This window comes from Bos grunniens, chromosome 24 (genome assembly GCF_055505025.1).
Source record: "Bos grunniens cultivar Pamir isolate PY7600 chromosome 24, Bosgru_T2T1.0, whole genome shotgun sequence".
NCBI lineage: Eukaryota > Metazoa > Chordata > Mammalia > Artiodactyla > Bovidae > Bos > Bos grunniens.
Window position 1 is genome coordinate 11,785,972 of NC_141188.1, and position 19,480 is coordinate 11,805,451.

Below are 19,480 nucleotides of genomic sequence, written 5' to 3' on the forward strand. Positions count from 1 at the left end.
ATTGGAGAAGGTTGCCATTTCCTTCTCTAGGAAATATTCCCAATGAAGAGATCAAACCAGAGTCTTTTGTGTCTCCTGCACTGCAGGTGAATTCTTTACCTTTGAGCCATCTGGTATGCCCATTTAGTGGTTGCCCAATTTTTAATTTCATTAACTTATTACGGAGTTCTGTATATTTTCATCAACTGCTGGTACTAAAATATTTAATACTTTCTGAGCATCATATTGATTTTACAAATATAAAATAAATCATTGTTATTTTTATCATTGAAAATATGTTTTAAATACAGTTGAAAATGCAGCACAAATACTCATTAACCAATTTTAAGAATATTAACTATCAGGAGGACCAAAAATGATCAGTTCTTGACCAGAAAAACGACAACTAGCAAAATTAGCAATATTTTTATTTATCACCTAATAACCAATTCATATTAAATATTACAGATTCATAAAAATGTAAGGATAAGAATGTGTTTATACAAATCAAGGTCTAGACAATGACCTCACTTTACACTTGTTCTTGTGTCTTAAACATCTTCTAATCTAGCACAATATCTTCTTTTAAAACCCCACACTTTTTTTGTCAAACTACTAACATGTTGAAGCCTCCCCAGTCCCATCCCTCTACATTGTCACAGAACACACAGGCTTTGGGTTCCCTGCCTCATATAACAAATTCCCACTGGAACTTTACATACGGTAATGCACATGTTTCAGTGCAAAAGGACAGACTTTTGGACACAGTGGGGTAAGGGGAGAGTGGAGATCTTCCCCACCCAGGGATTGAACCCGGGTCTCCTGTATTGCTCGTTTATTCTTTACTGTCTGAGCCAGCAGGGAAGCCCTAATGCATATGTTTGAGTGCAAAAGAACAGACTTCTGGATGCAATGGTCGGGAGGAAAAGGTAGGAAGATTTGAGAGAGTAGCATTGAAATCAGATTTTTTTAGCAGCAGTAATAAGATCCCTTGGAGAAGGAAATGGCAGCCCACTCCAGCATTCTTGCCTGGAAAATCCCATGGACCGCGGAGCCTGGTAGGCTACAGTCCATGGGGTAGCAAAGAGTCGGACACGACTGAGCGGCTTCAGTTTCACTTTCACTTTCAGTGAGGGATAACTGACAGAACAAACCACACATATTCAAATTGATGTGGGTTTCTTTGGCATATTTATACTTCTGTGAGACCATCATCACAGTCAAGATAATAAAGCCATCACTTCTCGATTTTCTCTTACGCTATGCTAAGTCACTTCAGTCGTGTCCGACTCTGTGTGACCCCATAGACAGCAGCCACCAGGCTCCCCCGTCCCTGGGATTCTCCAGGCAAGAACACTGGAGTAGGTTGCCATTTCCTTCTCCAATGCATGAAAGTGAGAAGTGAAAGTGAAGTCGCTCAGTCGTGTCCGACTCTTCGCGACCCCATGGACTGCAGCCCACCAGGCTCCGCCATCCATGGGATTCTCCAGGCAAAAGTACTGGAGTGGGGTCCCATTGCCTTCTCTGGATTTTCTCTTAAGACCCTTGGTATTCCCTGCTTCTTCTTCTCCTCCAGCTCCATGATCTCTCAAGAACTTACCTGTTTTCTGTCATTGTAATAGGTTTGAATTTTCTAGAATTATATACAGATGGAAACATACAATCTGAATTATCTTTTGTCAAGCTTCTTTCATTCAGCATAACTATTGGGGATATTACTTTGTGCATCAATAGTTCATTTATTTTTACTACTGAGCACGATTACACCCCGTGGATGTACCACGCTTAATACATTGAATTGTTGCTAGGCATTTGATTTGTAGTCATTTGGGCTATTTTAAATAAATCTGCTTTAAACATTCTGATAAATATCTTTGCATGGACGTGTAATTTTATTCATCTGGAGCAAATATCTGAGAATAGAATTGCTGGCTCATATGTCTGGTGTATATTTAAGTTTTTAACTTAAAAACCTGTTTTCTACACCGGTTGTGCCAGCTTCCATTCTCACCAGCAGTGCATGAAAACTATATCCCATTTGGTACTGCAATCTATAGTCTTAATTATTTTATGTTGATTGACTGTGCTTTTAATTTTCAGGGATTTTTATTGTTCAATTCACATTTCAATAGAGGAGGTCAGTGTTAACTACTCCACAATTATAACTATTTACTTCTTAGTTCTATTGATATTTGCTTCATGTATTCCAAAGCTCTGATATTAAATTCACTTATGTTCGGGAATGTTAGGCCTATTTGATAAATTTCCTTTTATAATCTTTATAAATGCTCTTGTTATGTCAGATGATATACTTCTTATCTTGAGGTCTTGTTTCTGAGATACTGATACATCATTTCAGCTAACATGATTATTATTTTACGGTACATTTTTCTCCTCCTTGTCCTTACAACCTATCTGTGTATTTATAATTACATGATTTGTTTAGTAGTTTGTTGGGTTAAGTTTTTAAATTCCAAACTGACAAACACTGCATGTTATTTGTAGTGTTTTATTAATCTCATTTTACTGCAGTGACTTATTTGGTTGAATTTGCTATACAATCTTGAGTTTACTTCTTCTCCTGCAGTCTCCTGTTTATTATTGCACTAATAAAAATTTCTAGAATCTTACTTTCCCTTTCTTCGTCACATGATACGGCATTTTGTTTATTTTTAGTGATTGCTCTGGTGAATTTGGTGTGCATCCATCATTTCTCACAGCAGCCTACGTGAGCAATTGCTACATCACTTTATCTATAATGCAAGAAGTTGAATAATAGATAGTGTAATTTCCCACATCCCTTTATTTTCATCATTATCAGCATTGATTTTATTCTACATGTTATATACCCTGTAATATTGTTATTAATTTATAAATAGTAGATATTTTAAAGTATCAATAAAAATACAAAATAGCCTTTTATATTTACTATACATATTTAATATTTCCTTCTAATTCGTTATTTTATGTTGGTCCACATGTCCTTCATTCTGAAGAGTTTCCAGTTAATAGTTTTACAGTGCAGTTGTGCTGTTGATTAATTCTAATGTGTTTTATATTACCTTGATTTTGAAGGATATATAATTATAGGTTGAAGGATTTTCTCTCAGAACTTTATATGTGTCACTCTCTTTTCATCAGTTATTTCTGATGAGCATTTAATGGACATTCTCATTGTTTCCCTTTTTATCCTAACATTTTATTTTTAGTAATTTTACAATAACATGATTTTTCTCTTACTTGTTTGTTGAGTGTCTTTTTAAATGTGATATTGTTCTGCACATTTGAAAAACCATTGGTTATTATTATTTTCTCTCCTTTCTCTTTTGGACTCCAATGATATAGATGTTATACTACTTGAAATTGTTCCATAGTTATTGAAATTCTCTTTATTGTTAAAAATCATTTTTTCTGCTGCTGCTATTATCTCTCTACTTTAATTTGAATAATTTAAAAAATAATATTTAAAATCAATGGTATTTTCTTTTATATGTTTGATCTTTTGATATAACCATTTTGATTTTAAATATTACATCATTCAGTTCTAGGAGTTTCTTTTTTTTTTCGTTCTTTGTTGTGTTTCTTTATGTGATCACTAAAATATTTGATTTAGACAGTTATCATCAATAACTGGCAAAACTTTAAAAGGAAGAGTGATGAGGAAATTCATAATAAATGATTCAAGTGCCAGTACATGAAGCTAATAATGAAACTTAGGAACAAGAACACATCAAGACTGGAAATAAAATATGACAAAAGTAAGAACTGTTTGCCTTCAGATATGAAGCAATATGAAATGTAGAGTATCAGTTATGAGTATTGTTGACAAATATGTAAAATTGCATCTAATCAAGATTCTACTAATTTAAAGTAAATAAAGAAGCACATTAAACCACACTGTGGGGATGCAGTCAGAAAAATCCATAATGTGCGAAAATCCATAAGATCAATAACTTTTCTCAACACATAAATGGAAAGAAAAGTTAAATTTAGAGTGATGAGTCTTGTGGATTAACTGAGATGTAACAAATGTCTCAACAAACTACATGGTGTGGAAATAGCTGAATCTTGACTCAAATATGTTTAAATAATTTTACTTTGAGTATTGTTTGAATATTTGATTGTATTGAAGACATTCTTAATTTTTAGTAGTCAATTTTGATTTTTAAAAAGGGTACATACATACACACACACACACACACACACACACACATATATATATATATGCCATGTGTGTCCAAGTTTGCTTGTGTGTGTAATGAATCATTAAAATGATAGACATTTCAAATTGTTTTTAATATCAGGAAATAGGTGTGTATACAGATTAAGCAAGACTGATCATGTCTTGATAATTTTGAACCTAAATGATGGTGTTTGTTATACTATTCTATGCTTAAATGTATGAAGATATCATAATATAAAGTTAACTATGATGGTATTTACCTGACATTTTATTTTTTTATTTTTTTTATTTTTTTATTTATTTATTTTTTACTTTACAATATTGTATTGGTTTTGCCATACATCAACATGCGTCCACCACGGGTGTACACGTGTTCCCCATCCTGAACCCCCCCCACCTCCCGCCCCATACCATCCCTCTGGGTCATCCAAGTACACCAGCCCCAAGCTTCCTGTATCCTGCATCGAACCTGGACTGGCGATTTGTTTTTTATATGATATTATACATGTTTTAATGCCATTCTCCCAAATCATCCCCCCCTCCCTCTCCCACAGAGTCCAAAAGACTGTTCTATACATCTGTGTCTCTTTTGCTGTCTCACATACAGGGTTGTTGTTACCATCTTTCTAAATTCCATATATATGCGTTACTATACTGTATTGGTGTTTTTCTTTCTGGCTTACTTCACTCTGTATAATAGGCTCCAGTTTCATCCACCTCATTGTAATACATATCACTGCTAGTGATAGTTTTCCAAATTTATACAAAATATCTTTTCATAAAGAAAACTGTACTTGTTCCAAATGTTTTCATTTTTCATTGCTATCAGAAATATGCATTTTATCCATTTCTAAGCAACAGACATAATTAAAATTTCAAATATTGAACATAAGGGTAAAATTAATCTTTAATTTTTACCTCAGGTGAATTTTTTTCTTGATTTTCATTAAGTAAACAACAAAGAATATATCTTCTTGAAGGAATTAGAGAGGAACCATGGAATTCCCATTAACAACAGTATGTTCTTTATAATTAGCTTTTTTTAACACTCTTACTAACAGGAGTCAAAGACCTAAGAAATCTGTCAGGGACAATCACAGATATGTGGAGAAAATTCAAACAAGGTCATATGAAAAACTCCTAACTCAAAAAGATTTTATGACTTTTCTGTTGATTAGGGCACTGTTAAATCTGACAAAACTATTTTTCTTCCTTGAAAGTGAAAGTGAAAGTGAAGTCGCTCAGTCATGTCCAGATTTGTGTGACCCCGTGGACTGTAGCCTACCAGACTCCTTTCTCCATGGGATTCTCCAGGCAACAATACTGGAGTTGGTTGCCATTTCCTTCTTCAGGGATTTTTCTTCCTTAATCCCAAACAAGAGACTGGTTCCAAATAGGAAAAGGAGTACGTCAAGGCTGTATATTGTCACCCTGCTTATTTAACTTCTATGCAGAGTACATCATGAGGAATGCTGGGCTGGAAGAAGCACAAGCTGGAATCAAGATTGCTGGGAGAAATATCAGTAACCTCAGATATGCAGATGACACCACCCTTATGGCAGAAAGTGAAGAGGAACTAAAAAGCCTCTTGATGAAAGTGAAAGAGGAGAGTGAAAAGGTTGGCTTAAAGCTCAACATTCAGAAAACGAAGATCATGGCATCTGGTCCCATCACTTTATGGGAAGTAGATGGGGAAACAGTGGAAACAGTGTCAGACTTTATTTTTGGGGGCTCCAAAATCACTGCAGATGGTGACTCCAGCTATGAAATTAAAAGACATTTACTCCTTGGAAGGAAAGTTATGACCAACCTAGACAGCATATTCAAAAGCAGAGACATTACTTTGCCAACAAAGGTTCGTCTAGTCAAGGCTATGGTTTTTCCAGTGGACATGTATGGATGTGAAAGTTGGACTGTGAAGAAAGCTGAATGCCGAAGAATTGATGCTTTTGAACTGTTGTGCTGGAGAAGACTCTTGAAAGTCCCTTGGACTGCAAGGAGATCCAACCAGTCCATTCTGAAGGAGATCAGCCCTGGGATTTCTTTGAAAGGAATGATGCTAAAGCTGAAACTCCAGTACTTTGGCCACCTTATGTGAAGAGTTGACTCATTGGAAAAGACCCTGATGCTGGGAGGGATTGGGGGCAGGAGGAAAAGGGAATGATAGAGAATGAGACGGCTGGATGGCATCACTGACTCGATGGACATGAGTCTGAGTGAACTCCGGGAGTTGGTGATGGACACGGAGGCCTGGCATGCTGTGATTCATGGGGTCGCAAAGAGTTGGACACGACTGAGTGACTGAACTGAACTGAACTGAACTGAACTGAATCCCATACAAATCCAATTTGGTTATATGGAGACTATATAAATATGGGAAATGCAAAGTTATTCTGTTTCATTTAAAGCTGGGAATTACCAGTCATGTCCTGGAGAGTTGGTATGAACAGTGTCAGGTAAACGGAAAGTTCTAAATGGAAAAGTCTCTAGCTTGTTTGTGTGTCTTAATTTTTTTTATTCATTTTTTTAAATTTATTTATTTTAGTTGGAGGCTAATTACTTTACAATATTTATTGGTTTTTGCCATATAGTGACATGAATCAGCCATGAGTGTACATGTGTTCCCCATCCTGAACCTCCTCCTACCTCCCTCCCCATTCCATCCCTCTGGGTCATCCCAATGCCCCCCGCCCTGAGCTCCCTGTCTCATGCATCGAACCTGGACTGGTGATCTGTTTCACATATGATAATATACATGTTTCAATGCTATTCTCTCAAATCATCCCACCCTCACCTTCTATTTAAATACTGAAAGATAGCTTTCATCTCCATTTTACTTATTATAAACATTCAGCCATGTTACCCAAGCACTGTAATTTGTATTTTATTTTCTATAAATGGTTTTGTTTCTTTGTTAAGATGAAAAACATTTCTTTGGTATATATTTGCAATATAAAAATATCTTAGAGTTTCTATTCACAAAGTATTTGATAACATCAATATTATGAATCAGTATAAAATTTTAAGTCCCCCAGGTCTTAAGCTGAATTTTCTCTTTTTTTTTCTATTTAATTAGCTATGTAAAGTATCATAATTTGAGAAACTGAATGAAAAAACATTTCTATTGAAAAAGAGAAATGTCACATTTCACCTGGTTTGATAGTTGATTTAATGGAGTTTGAGTTTTACTGAAATAGAAAAAAGTAAGCGAGTTAAACTTTTAAAAATTTATCAGTGCCGGTTATCTGTCAAGGAGATTGGTAGGGCAACTTTTCCACCTTCAGGCAGATTTATGACAATAACTAAGCAGAAATTTGTAATTGTTCCATTCAAATTATTTCTACAAAATATGATTAACTAGCTTACCCGGAAAATAAATGCATATTTTGTCCCATTTTTACAGATGCAAAAGTTTTATCCTGCCTTCAATAATTCTGTGAGAAAGTGTTTGTTTTGGTTTTAGGTGATTCAGGACAATTTATTTATTTATTTACTTATTTTAATTGGAGGCTAATTACTTTACAATATTGTAGTTGTTTTTGCCCTACATTGATATGAATCAGCCATGGGTATATACGTGTTCCCCATCCTGAACCCCCCCTCCCACCTCCCTCCCCATCCCATCCCTCAGGGTCATCCCAGCGCACCAGCCCTGAGCGCCCTGCCTCATGCATCGAACCTGGACTGGCGATCCATTTCACATATGATAATATACAGGCTTCAAAACTATTCTCTCACATCATCCCACCCTCACTTTCTCCCACAGAGTGTTATTTTTTACATGTTAAAATATTGTTTTATTCTGTTCTCTAGGAATATGGAAGATACGTAAGAGTTGAAAATATTACAAGAGAGCTTAAGAGTTTTGTTTGCAGCACACTAGTTCCCCTGAAGAGTACCAGTTGGAATCCAGAGCAAAATGAATTGTTGGTTATTGCTGCCTTTTATGTTGGGAATTCCTCTCCTATGGCCATGCATTATAGCAGCAGAAAACTCTAAAACAGAGGAGGTGAGGCACCCAGCGGGATCTCATTTGAGAATCAGGCGTGGCTGGATGTGGAACCAGTTTTTTGTACCAGAGGAAATGAATAAGACCAGACATCACATTGGCCAGGTACTGATTTTCTGAAAGTGCTACTGGAAATAACCTTGTAAATGTAATCGAATGAGTTGAGGAGGCTTCAGTATTTGATGAATTTTTCATTTTCTCAGTGGAACTATTACAAAGGCTCAAACAACAGCATAACTGATTGTTTCATATTTGCAAACACCTGAAATATTCTCAAAACTTGAAGAAGAAGGAAAGCTCTGCCTTTCAAATTTCACTTTGGTCTCTCATGTGAAAATGCAGCATTTATCAACATCTGGAAATCTGATGGTGTTATTTTTGGTAATGGATCAAAGCAACAGTAATGTTTACCAACAGTATTTAGCCGAATTTTCCATTATGCTAAGTGGGTGTTGATTTACCGCTCATTAATTTTTAATGAAATAGATTAATACCAAATCCTTTTACAGTCATGTAGCTTCAAGAACCTACACACTTCATTTGATTAGTGAAGTTGAAGTAAAATGAATAATTATTTCACTTCTCTCTATAAAAATATTTTAAGAAAATGTCCTTAATGACACAAAACATTTCCTATTCATGTTTTCAGTTTTTATTCTTATTTGATTTTCTTTAAACAGAGGTAATTATAATATCATGTCCTTCTTCTCTGTAAGGCTCTTTCTCTGGATGAATGAACTCAAATAAGTTTAACCGCTAATTAACTAGCACTAAAATTTAATTGGGCCCAAAGGGTGAAGCACTCAAAATTCATTAACTCCCTCCTTCTAGCCCTTTCAGGAGAACTTCTGTGTTAGTGTTTTGTCTGGATTCCGCATGAGTTCATCTAGCCCATCAGCCAAATATATGAGTACATTCAACCAATGACCTCGGTTAGGATTTTAGGCCAATTTCAGTCATTGGTGTGTGTGTGTGTGTGTGTATCTGGTGTAAGTAATATTTCTCATGCCTTTTTTGACTTTTAGTGGTAAGGCTCTAAGGGAAGTACAACAGTGCGATCAGAATGAGGACTAGTGATGTGATTAATTCACATTTTCTTGTTTCTTTTTTTGCTTCTGCTCACTACAGATAACTTTTATTTCCTCCTTTCATATAGCATTTAGCTTTGTTTTTCATTCTGTAAAAATATTTATGAAAGTATTCTAACAGATATCTTTCCTCTAAACAACCTCATTGGGCTTAAACAGCATACAGGTAACTATTTAAAAGAGAGTAATAGTGAATATTTACATGTTGTAGTGACAGAGCTGGTAAAAAGACAATGTAGCTGATATGTCCAAAATCACTTTGTTTTTGATCAATTTGTTAAAAGGAGTTAAAATTTGGAAGCACAATTAAGTAAAGATTTCATCATATTGATTTGCCAAATTGATAGTAAATACATAATTGAAAAAATGGTTTTGAATGGAAATATAGAAAATGTATAATCATGAAATTGAAATGTGTTTAACATGCATTTTGTGACATAAATAGGAAGATGTTGAAATTGTGGTTTTTTAAATTAAATCTGAATCCTAAAAAGATCAAGCTCACTGATCTATGACAATTAAACTGAATATACTAGAAATGCATTTATTCATAACTAAATCTGACTTTCCTTCATCCTGATATTCAAAGTATATTGAAATGATATTGGAAACCAGGGGCTGTGATTCTTCTCACTTCTAATACTTATTTTAGAAAATACATTTGTTTCCTTAATTTCTTATCATTAGGGCATGTGGACTTCACTTTTATGAATAATAAAGGACTTTAAAATTTAAAAGCTGTAATTGTTTTTTCATTATTTCCAATTTGTTTCTTTTATTGTAAAACAATGATTCAAGACAGCATTATAATATTAAATTGTTCATTTTGATATCTTGAGATATTCTCCCCACATAGAAAAATGTATTAATTAGTCCAGAATAATGACACATTGTACCTTGAGCTGTCAGAAAAATTATGAAATTAAGCTTGTGTCTATTGGTTAACCATATAAATTTTCAGAGAAGCTCTTACTTTGAAGAAGGGCATATTCATAAATAGTGCTCCCCAGCTGGCACAGTGGTAAAGAACCCCCCTGACAATGCAGGAGATGTGAGTTCGATCCCTGGGTCAGGAAGATCCCCTGGAGGAGGAAATAGCAAACCACACCAGTATACTTGCCTGGAAAATTCCATATACAGAGGAGAACATGCACACACCAGTATTCTTGCCTGGAATAAGATAGACAGAGGAACCTGGTGGGCTATATTCCATGAGGTCACAAGGAGTCGTACATGACTGAGCACACACACACATTCATAAATTGAAATATGAATAAAGAATCAAGAAAACCATGGATTCACGATAATTAGGAGGTTCCTGTCTAATGCTTCTTCTCTTAATGTAAAATAAGTTAGATATGAAAAATCATGTAGTATTATCTATATAATAACCCTTTTTAATATATAAAATTCAAAATTCCATTAACACTATGATGAATAAGCTATTTAGTGAGAGCCAGAAAATAAGTATATTTGAGAATTAAGTGGACTATATTGGAAAGAAAGAATTAGATCTAATCTGGCTTAAATTTGAGGACTAAAAGATCATGTTACATAGTGATTTGTAAGAGGGGAGGGGCTGTGTAGGCGAGGGTCTGGGGTCAAACAGGGCTTTGGTCCAAATCATAATTCGACACCCAAACCATACAACTCTGTGGAAGTTTTTATATTTTTAAATCTCACTTCTCTTCTCTATTCAAAGCATTTATTAAATCAACAATATGTATTTCACAATATTAGTATGAGGATTAATTGAAAAAACTAATATAAAGCAATTTTCAGATTTTATGGATGATTGAGATTATTATCATAGTCTCAACATGCTCCCTAATTTTCTTACTAATATTTCCATGTCTTCTATGTGTTTTTAGCCTAGAGATAGAACATCACTATTTAAATTTATGTAAGTCATTATCTCTTTAACTGTCTCTAGATCCCGATCTAATATAAATATTTGAGATTATGGTTTTAATGACTAAAAATGTAATCATCTGAGTAAACATGAACCGACTGTGTTGTGCATAATGTATAAAAGAGACTTTGTTTTTCAATCATTATAGTTTCTAATTGGAATCATCTATTTAGACTATAAAATTTGTATACTGCTTTACAGTGAAATTTCTTGGTGATAGATTTTAATCTTAAATTTAACATTTCACCTCATTTAATACAATATGGGAATTATATGAAGTTGTTAGTTTGGAGAATAATTAACAAACATGAAAATGAAACAGTTAAAATATATCTATTTTAACATATCTAGATAGTAAATTATCTCTCTTTGCACTTGCAGCTAAGATCTGATTTAGACAATGGAAACAACTCTTTCCAGTACAAGCTTTTGGGAGTTGGAGCTGAAAGTCTTTTTGTTATTGATGAAAGAACAGGTGACATTTATGCTGTACAGAAGCTTGATAGAGAGGAACGGTCCCTCTACACTCTCAGAGCCCAGGTAATCGACACCACTACTGGAAGGGCTGTGGAACCTGAGTCTGAGTTTGTCATCAGAGTGTCGGATATCAATGACAATGAACCAAAATTCCTAGATGAACCTTATGAGGCCATTGTACCAGAGATGTCTCCAGAAGGTATTGCATATTAATTTACATCAAAGATGTACCTGTTAACAATGAAAACAGATTTAAAATTTCAAGCATATGTTTTGAACATGAATTATTTAAAGTTCTACCTGGGTACTTCCTTCTGCAAATCTGTTAAGTAAAATACTTGAAAAATTTGACTATACAGTAACATTTTATAAGCAATGATACTATTTATTATTAGGTAATTTGTCTTGTTAAAATATAATTTCAGTCTTCAATAAAGAATGGTTAAACATGTTTCAGTGATACATGAAATTCTTTAACTTGTTCACTTATTACTTTCTTCAATATAAGAATTTACTTTCCAAAATAAACTATATTTTTGAATCTCAAAAAAACATATAAGATCATCTCCATTTAAAAATAGGAGAAACCATTTTATAAGACAAAAAAATCTATATTTCATCCAAACAAGGGATCATGAAAACGAAAAACAAAACAGTTGAAGATCTTTGTGTAGCCTCATCCATTTTTAATTTCTTTTTCAAACCCAATATCACTTTAATAAATACTTTAAGTATAAATACTTGTAAAGGAAAATGCTTTCCATGAGATATAATAATTGACTGCCTTGGAAATCAGACTTGTTTCCAAATGGGGAAAATTATCATACAATCATACAAAATTTATCCACTCTTTCTTTGTCAGAAAATTGTAACAAAACAACAAATAGTATATAGATTTTACTTCATAAAATGTATTTAATTGTGATAAACTTGAATTTATGTGTGATTCAATAAAGATGATTTTTAAAATTATGCTAAGGTGCTTTAAAACTGCCTTATCTGAACATTAGATTCATTATCCAGCATGTCTAAAAATGTAAATTCCATATATACTTTCCTGATTCTTCACTCTTTAACAACTAGCAATTTAAAGACCCATTTCTACATGTATTCAGAACATAGATTTTTAACACCAGCATAAACAAATTTAGCTGTGTAATATATATCAAGGCCAATTATCCTTAGATATAAATGATGAATTAATATTGTTCTGTCTGATCACTAGGCAGTGATATATTTCTTTTTCTCCTTCCATCCTTCTCATCCTCCTCCTCCTTTTCCTCCTAGCTCTTTTCTTTTCCTTCTTCAGCAAACATATGTTATAGATCAAACATGTTCTAGGAATTTTTTGTGAGACTAGGGATTTGATTGTAAAGGAAACATATGAAATAATTGCTAGTTAACAGAGCTTATATTTTAATGATAGCGTACAAACTGTAAGCAACTATTTTAAAGAAGCCAGGTAATATTTGACCTTATATGCTATTAAACTGTTAAGTATGAGCAAAATACGATGATGGCTAATTGACTGGACAAAGCGGGGTCATTTAGGAGGTAATATTTAAAGAAAGTGATCCAAAGAGGCCAGCCATGCCATGTTCTGGGAAAAAAATTCCCATGGCACAGTGAGGAGAGCTGCAGAGGGCATGGCAATGGATAAGATCTCCTTGGTGAAGAATGTAGGTAGGGAAAAGGAAAAGATACAGGGTGACCGAACTGCTAGATATAAAGGAGTTGACTGGTGAAGGAGAATCAGTGGAATTAGACAGTCATGTAAGAAAAGAAAGACATGAGAAGCGATATTGCAAAAGAAGAGATCCTCCAGCTGCATGGAAGCTGCTGTGAGGTTGAATAAAATCAACAGAGAAGAGTGATTTTTTTTCAAGCATTTGAACACATTTACATGTAAGTTTACATACACAAAATAAGTTTTTGCAAGACGATATGTCTGATAAAGTGGGCAAAGTCAAATATCATCTTAAGTTTTATTTTCATAAAGTCCTTTGCAAAGACTACCTTTAAGATTAAGAGGCTGTTCAGAACACAAAGTTGATTTAAATTTTCCATATTGGAGAAAATCTCTAAAGGATAATATAGGAAAACAACATCAACTATTAATGTAATGGATAGAATGCAGACTTACTATATTACATATTTTATTGTTATAAACTGTGCTTCCCAGGTGGCAGAGTGGTAAAGAACCTTCCTGCCAATGCTGGGGACATAAGAGACACAGGTTATTATATTACATGCTACGTTGTAAATTTATTAAAGGAAGAAGTAAACTGAGAAATTGCTCTTATTAAAATCTAAGAAAATGATATTTTATAATTATACTTTCTTCGCATAACAGGATAGATAAAAATCAATTTAAGAGTGCTTTAGACTTCACGAGTCCAATCATTGGCTCTTTGCATTTGCAAATAGTTTGGTCATCTGTGATCAAGCTGTGATGACAACTCAGAAATTCAGTGACCTTTAGCTCTTTCAGTCACCAAGTGAAGGCTTTCCCTCGCTCTGGTATACATTCCTTGCTAATTGAACTTTAAGAAGTTATTCAATTTAATTTTTTAAGAGTTGCCACAAATTACCCAATTCTAATGACAGGATGGTGTCATAAGATGGAAGAATAGGAATTAAGGGTGAGAGAATTCAGTGTACACATATACAGGTTTTGGGTTATTGCTCCTTCCCTTAGCACAAAATTTTCATGATCATTCTGCATTGTCACAGTGGTTCTAAGCAGGGTGATCAGCTCTCCAGTTCTACCGAGGACCACCCTACTCAAACCTACATATATATTTACAACTTGTACTAGAAGCATTTGTCATTGATTTTTAATTTTTGAAAAAATATTAATTCTTGCATTACAATAAGCCAGAGTGAATTTTGTAGACATCTGTTGTTTTACTTCCAGTTTCTTTCATAATGTGTGAGACACATGGGCCGTGAATGCAGTTCTTTTTAAGACATGATTAAATCTGAATGGGGGCTATATGATAAAATACAGTTAATCTGAGAAACTGATCAAATGATGCAAATGTGGATGAAGGGTATCCTGATATACTTCAGGTTAAAATAGTCTGCACAAGATATCTTTCATTAATGTACATATAGATCATTTATTCTTTAGAAATATATTTATTTCTAATATAATTTAATTTTTGACCTATTAATGTTGTAGAGTCAACCTTATCAGTTTTAGTGAGAGTACATTAAAATGATCAATAGAATAAATAGAGGCTAAACAGGTTAGATTATATATAATGACATATACCATGCTTCATACACTGATTGACTAATACAAATTAAAGATGATACTCAACCACCAAGTGTCTGTTATCTATCTTTACTGGTATTATAAGGAAAGGGACACTTGAAACAATCATTGATTGTTTCCATGAAAGACACATCATTGGCCTCGTGGTGATTTTGTCAACATTCTATGTACTGTATAACATTCCTAACTGCAAGCTCTTCATGACCCAGAAAACCACGATGGTGTGATCACTCAACTAGAGCCAGACATCCTGGAATACAAAGTCAAGTGGGCCTTAGGAAGCATCACTAGTAACAAAGCTAGTGGAGGTGATGGAATTCCAGTTGAGCTATTTCAAAACCTAAAAGATGATGCTGTGAAAGCACTGCACTCAATAAGCCAGCAAATCTGGAAAATGTACCAGTGGCCACAGGACTGGAAAATGTCAGTTTTCACTCCAATCCCAAAGAAAGGTAATGCCAAAGAATGTTCAAACCACTACACAATTGCACTCATCTCATTCGCTAGCAAAGTAATACTCAAAATTCTCCAAGCCAGGATACAACAGAATGTGAGCCAGGAGCTTCCAGATGTTCAAGCTGGATTTAGAAAAGGCAGTGGAACCAGAGATCAAATTGCCAACATCTGCTGGATCATCAAAAAAGCAAGAGAGTTCCAGAAAAACATCTGCTTTTGCTTTATTGACTACAGCAAAACGTCTGACTGTGTGAATCACAACAAACTGTGGAAAATTCTTCAGGAGATGGGAATGCCAGACCACCTCACCTGCCTCCTGAGAAATCTGTATGCAGGTCAAGAAGCAACAGTTAGAACTGGACATGAAACAACAGACTGGTTCCAAATAGGGAAAGGAGTACGTCAAGGCTGTATATTTTTCCCCTGCTTATTTAAATTATATGCAGAGTACATCATGCAAAATACTGGGCTGGATGAAGCACAAGCTAGAATCAGGATTGCCAGGAGAAATACCAATAACCTCATATATGCAGATGATACCAGCCTTATGGCAGAAAGTGAAGAAGAACTAAAGAGCCTCTTGCTGAAAGTGAAAGAGGAGGGTGAAAAGTTGGCTTAAAACTTAACATTCAGAAAACTAAGATCATGGCATGCAGTCCCATCGGGGAAACAATGGAAACAGTAACAAACTGTATTTTGGGGGGCTCCAAAATCACTGCAGGGTGACAATATACAGCCTTGACGAACTCCTTTTCCTATTTGGAACCAGTCTGTTGTTCCATGTCCAGTTCTAACTGTTGCTTCCTGACCTGCATACAAATTTCTCAAGAGGCAGATCAGGTGGTCTGGTATTCCCATCTCTTTCAGAATTTTCCACAGTTTATTGTGATCCACACAGTCAAAGGCTTTGGCATAGTCAATAAAGCAGAAATAGATATTTTTCTGGAACTCTCTTGCTTTTTCCATGATCCAGAGGATGTTGGCAATCTGCTCTCTGGTTCCTCTGCCTTTTCTAAAACCAGCTTGAACATCTGGAATTTCACGGTTCATGTATTGCTGAAGCCTGGCTTGGAGAATTTTGAACATTACTTTACTAGCATGTGAGATGAGTGCAATTGTGCAGTAGTTTGAGCATTCTTTGGCATTGCCTTTCTTTGGGATTGGAATGAAGACTGACCTTTTCCAGTCCTGTGGCCACTGCTGAGTTTTCCAAATTTGCTGGCATATTGAGTGCAGCACTTTCACAGCATCATCTTTCAGGATTTGAAATAGCTCAACTGGAATTCCATCACCTCCACTAGCTTTGTTCGTAGTGATGCTTTCTAAGGCCCACTTGACTTCACATTCCAGGATGTCTGGCTCTAGGTGAGTGATCACACCATCGTGATTATCTTGGTCGTGAAGATCTTTTTTGCACAGTTCTTCTGTGTATTCTTGCCACCTCTTCTTAATATCTTCTGCTTCTGTTAAATATCTTCTGCTTCTGCTTCTGTTAAAAAGCCTCTTGATGAAAGTGAAAGTGGAGAGTGAAAAGTTGGCTTAAAGCTCAACATTCAGAAAATGAAGATCATGGCATCTGGTCCTATCACTTCATGGGAAATAGATGGGGAAACAGTGGAAACAGTGTCAGACTTTATTTTTTGGGGCTCCAAAATCACTGCAGATGGTGACAGCAGCCATGAAATTAAAAGACGCTTACTCCTTGGAAGAAAAGTTATGACCAACCTAGACAGCATATTAAAAAGCAGAGACATCACTTTGCCGACAAAGGTCCATTTAGTCAAGGCTATGGTTTTTCCAGTAGTCATGTATGGATGTGAGAGTTGGACTGTAAAGAAAGCTGAGTGCTGAAGAATTGATGCTTTTGAACTGTGGTGTTGGAGAAGACTCTTGAGAGTCCCTTGGACTGCAAGGAGATCCAACCAGTCCATTCTGAAGGAGATCAGCCCTGGGATTTCTTTGGAAGGAATGATGCTAAAACTGAAACTCCAGTAGTTTGGCCACCTCATGCGAAGAGTTGACTCATTGGAAAAGACTCTGATGCTGGGAGGGATTGGGGGCAGGAGGAAAAGGGGATGACAGAGGATGAGATGGCTGTATGGCATCACTTACTCAATGGACGTGAGTTCGAGTGAACTCTGGGAGTTGGTGATGGACAGGGAGGCCTGGTGTGCTGCGATTCATGGGGTTGCAAAGAGTCGGACATGACTGAGCAACTGAAATGAACTGAAAATCACTGCAGATGGTGATTGCAGCCATGAAATTAAAAGACGCTTGCTCCTTGGAAGAAAAGTTATGACCAACCTAGACAGCATATTAAAAAGCAGAGACATCACTTTGCCAGCAAAGATCTGTCAAGTCAAAGCTATGGTTTTTCCAGCAGTCATGTATGGATGTACGAGTTGGACTATAAAGAAAGCTGAGTGCCGAAGAATTGATACTTTTGAACTGTGATTTTGGAGAAGAGTCTTGAGAGTCCCTTGGACAGCAAGGAGATCCAACCAGCCAATTCTAAAGGAAATCAGTCTTGAATATTCATTGGAAGGACTGATGCTGAAGCTGAAGCTCCAGTACTTTCGGCACCTGATGGGAAGTATGAACTCTTTGTAAAAGACCCTAATGCTGGGGAAGATTGAGGGCAGGAGGAGAAGGGGACAACAGAGGATGAGACAGTTGGATGGTATCATCGACGCGATGGGCATAAGTTTGAGTAGGCTCCGGGAGTTGGTGATGGACAGGAAAGCCTGGCGAGGTGCAGTCCATTGGGTCTCAAGAGTCGGACACGACTGAGTGACTGAACTGAACTTTGAGTCAATGTACAATTTCTCTTATACGTGACAATTCCTCACAGAAAACATAAATGTACAAAATATTATCAAATATTTTGTATTTCTTAGTTGCTTCAATGGGAGAAAGCAATGGCACTCCACTCCAGTACTTTTGCCTGGAGAATTCCATGGACAGAGGAGCCTGGTAGGCTGTAGTCCATGGGGTCGCTAAGAGTCGGACACAACTGAGCGACTTCGCTTTCACTTTTCACTTTCATGCATTGGAGAAGGAAATGGCAACCGACTCCAATGTTCTTGCCTGGAGAATCCCAGGGATGGCGGAGCCTGGTAGGCTGCTGTCTATGGGGTCACACAGATCGGACATGACTGAAGCGACTTAGCAGCAGCAGCAGCAGCAATTGCTTCATTGCTTATTTATTATTACTGTTTATGTTACTTTACTATTTTTGAAGATTTCTACAGTTTTAAAATTACTGATTAAGAATGTATACAGGCTTACTTCTCTCCACTGACTTTTTTAGAAAACAACCTTTAGAAAATATTTAAAGGTTTTAAAGTTAATTAATCTGTATTTAATGAAATGTTATGTCAATAAAACTGAAACAGGAGAAAAGAAAGACAGAAACTGAAGAAAATAAAATCAGATAGTTAAAGTGATGTTAGAATTGATCATTCCTAAAGTCCTTCTAAGTTTTATAGCTGATATTTACAAATTATGAGTAAGAGTAAAGCAAGACTTTATGAAATTTATTTTAGAAGTTCTGCCTCAAATTTGTATCATCTTAATTTATTTTACATTTATTATTTTCATAGTAAAAACACAGAACATAGAGCTACAAAAATATGTGTTTTCAACCAGACTCATAATGCCAGATTCCATATTTACATAAAAATCATTAGAAAGCACAATTAAATAAAGATATTTAATTTAACCATTGATTTTAAACATACAAGTATTTATTTCCCATGAATTTTATTGATTGTTACTAAATTAGACTAAGAATGGTTACCTTATCAAGCTGGTAGATTTTTATATTGCACTTTAAAAGAAAATTCATTAAAGTAGGCATTTTGTTAAGGGGAATGATGTTAGCCAAATAATTCTGCTTATTTTCAGCTTGACACTAGGTCAAGATTATTTTAATAACATTTATTAATATTTTTAGATTCTATAATTTTTTGAAGAACTGGTTACAATATGGTTTTTGAAGAAAAACTGCTTTTAAATCTCCCTTTGATTACCCCACTAATGGAGTATTATTTGAATAATCCTTAATTATATATTTTATTGGGTTATTTAATATGTA

General features: G+C 35.2%; 1 protein-coding gene across 4 annotated transcripts in view; it reads left to right on the forward strand.

The window, feature by feature from the left end:
* Positions 1–19,480, forward strand: part of CDH19 (cadherin 19) — an 82,533-nt gene that overhangs the window by 19,653 nt on the left and 43,400 nt on the right. For 3 of the 4 annotated variants that reach the window (XM_086372215.1, XM_086372214.1, XM_086372217.1), the window contains 2 exons: positions 7,976–8,276; positions 11,553–11,847. In XM_086372215.1, the coding sequence (XP_086228341.1) occupies positions 8,082–8,276; positions 11,553–11,847 (490 nt within the window). In that variant the 5' untranslated portion in view covers positions 7,976–8,081. The remainder of the gene's footprint in view (positions 1–7,975; positions 8,277–11,552; positions 11,848–19,480) is intronic. The other variant, XM_086372216.1, reaches the window with a different exon arrangement.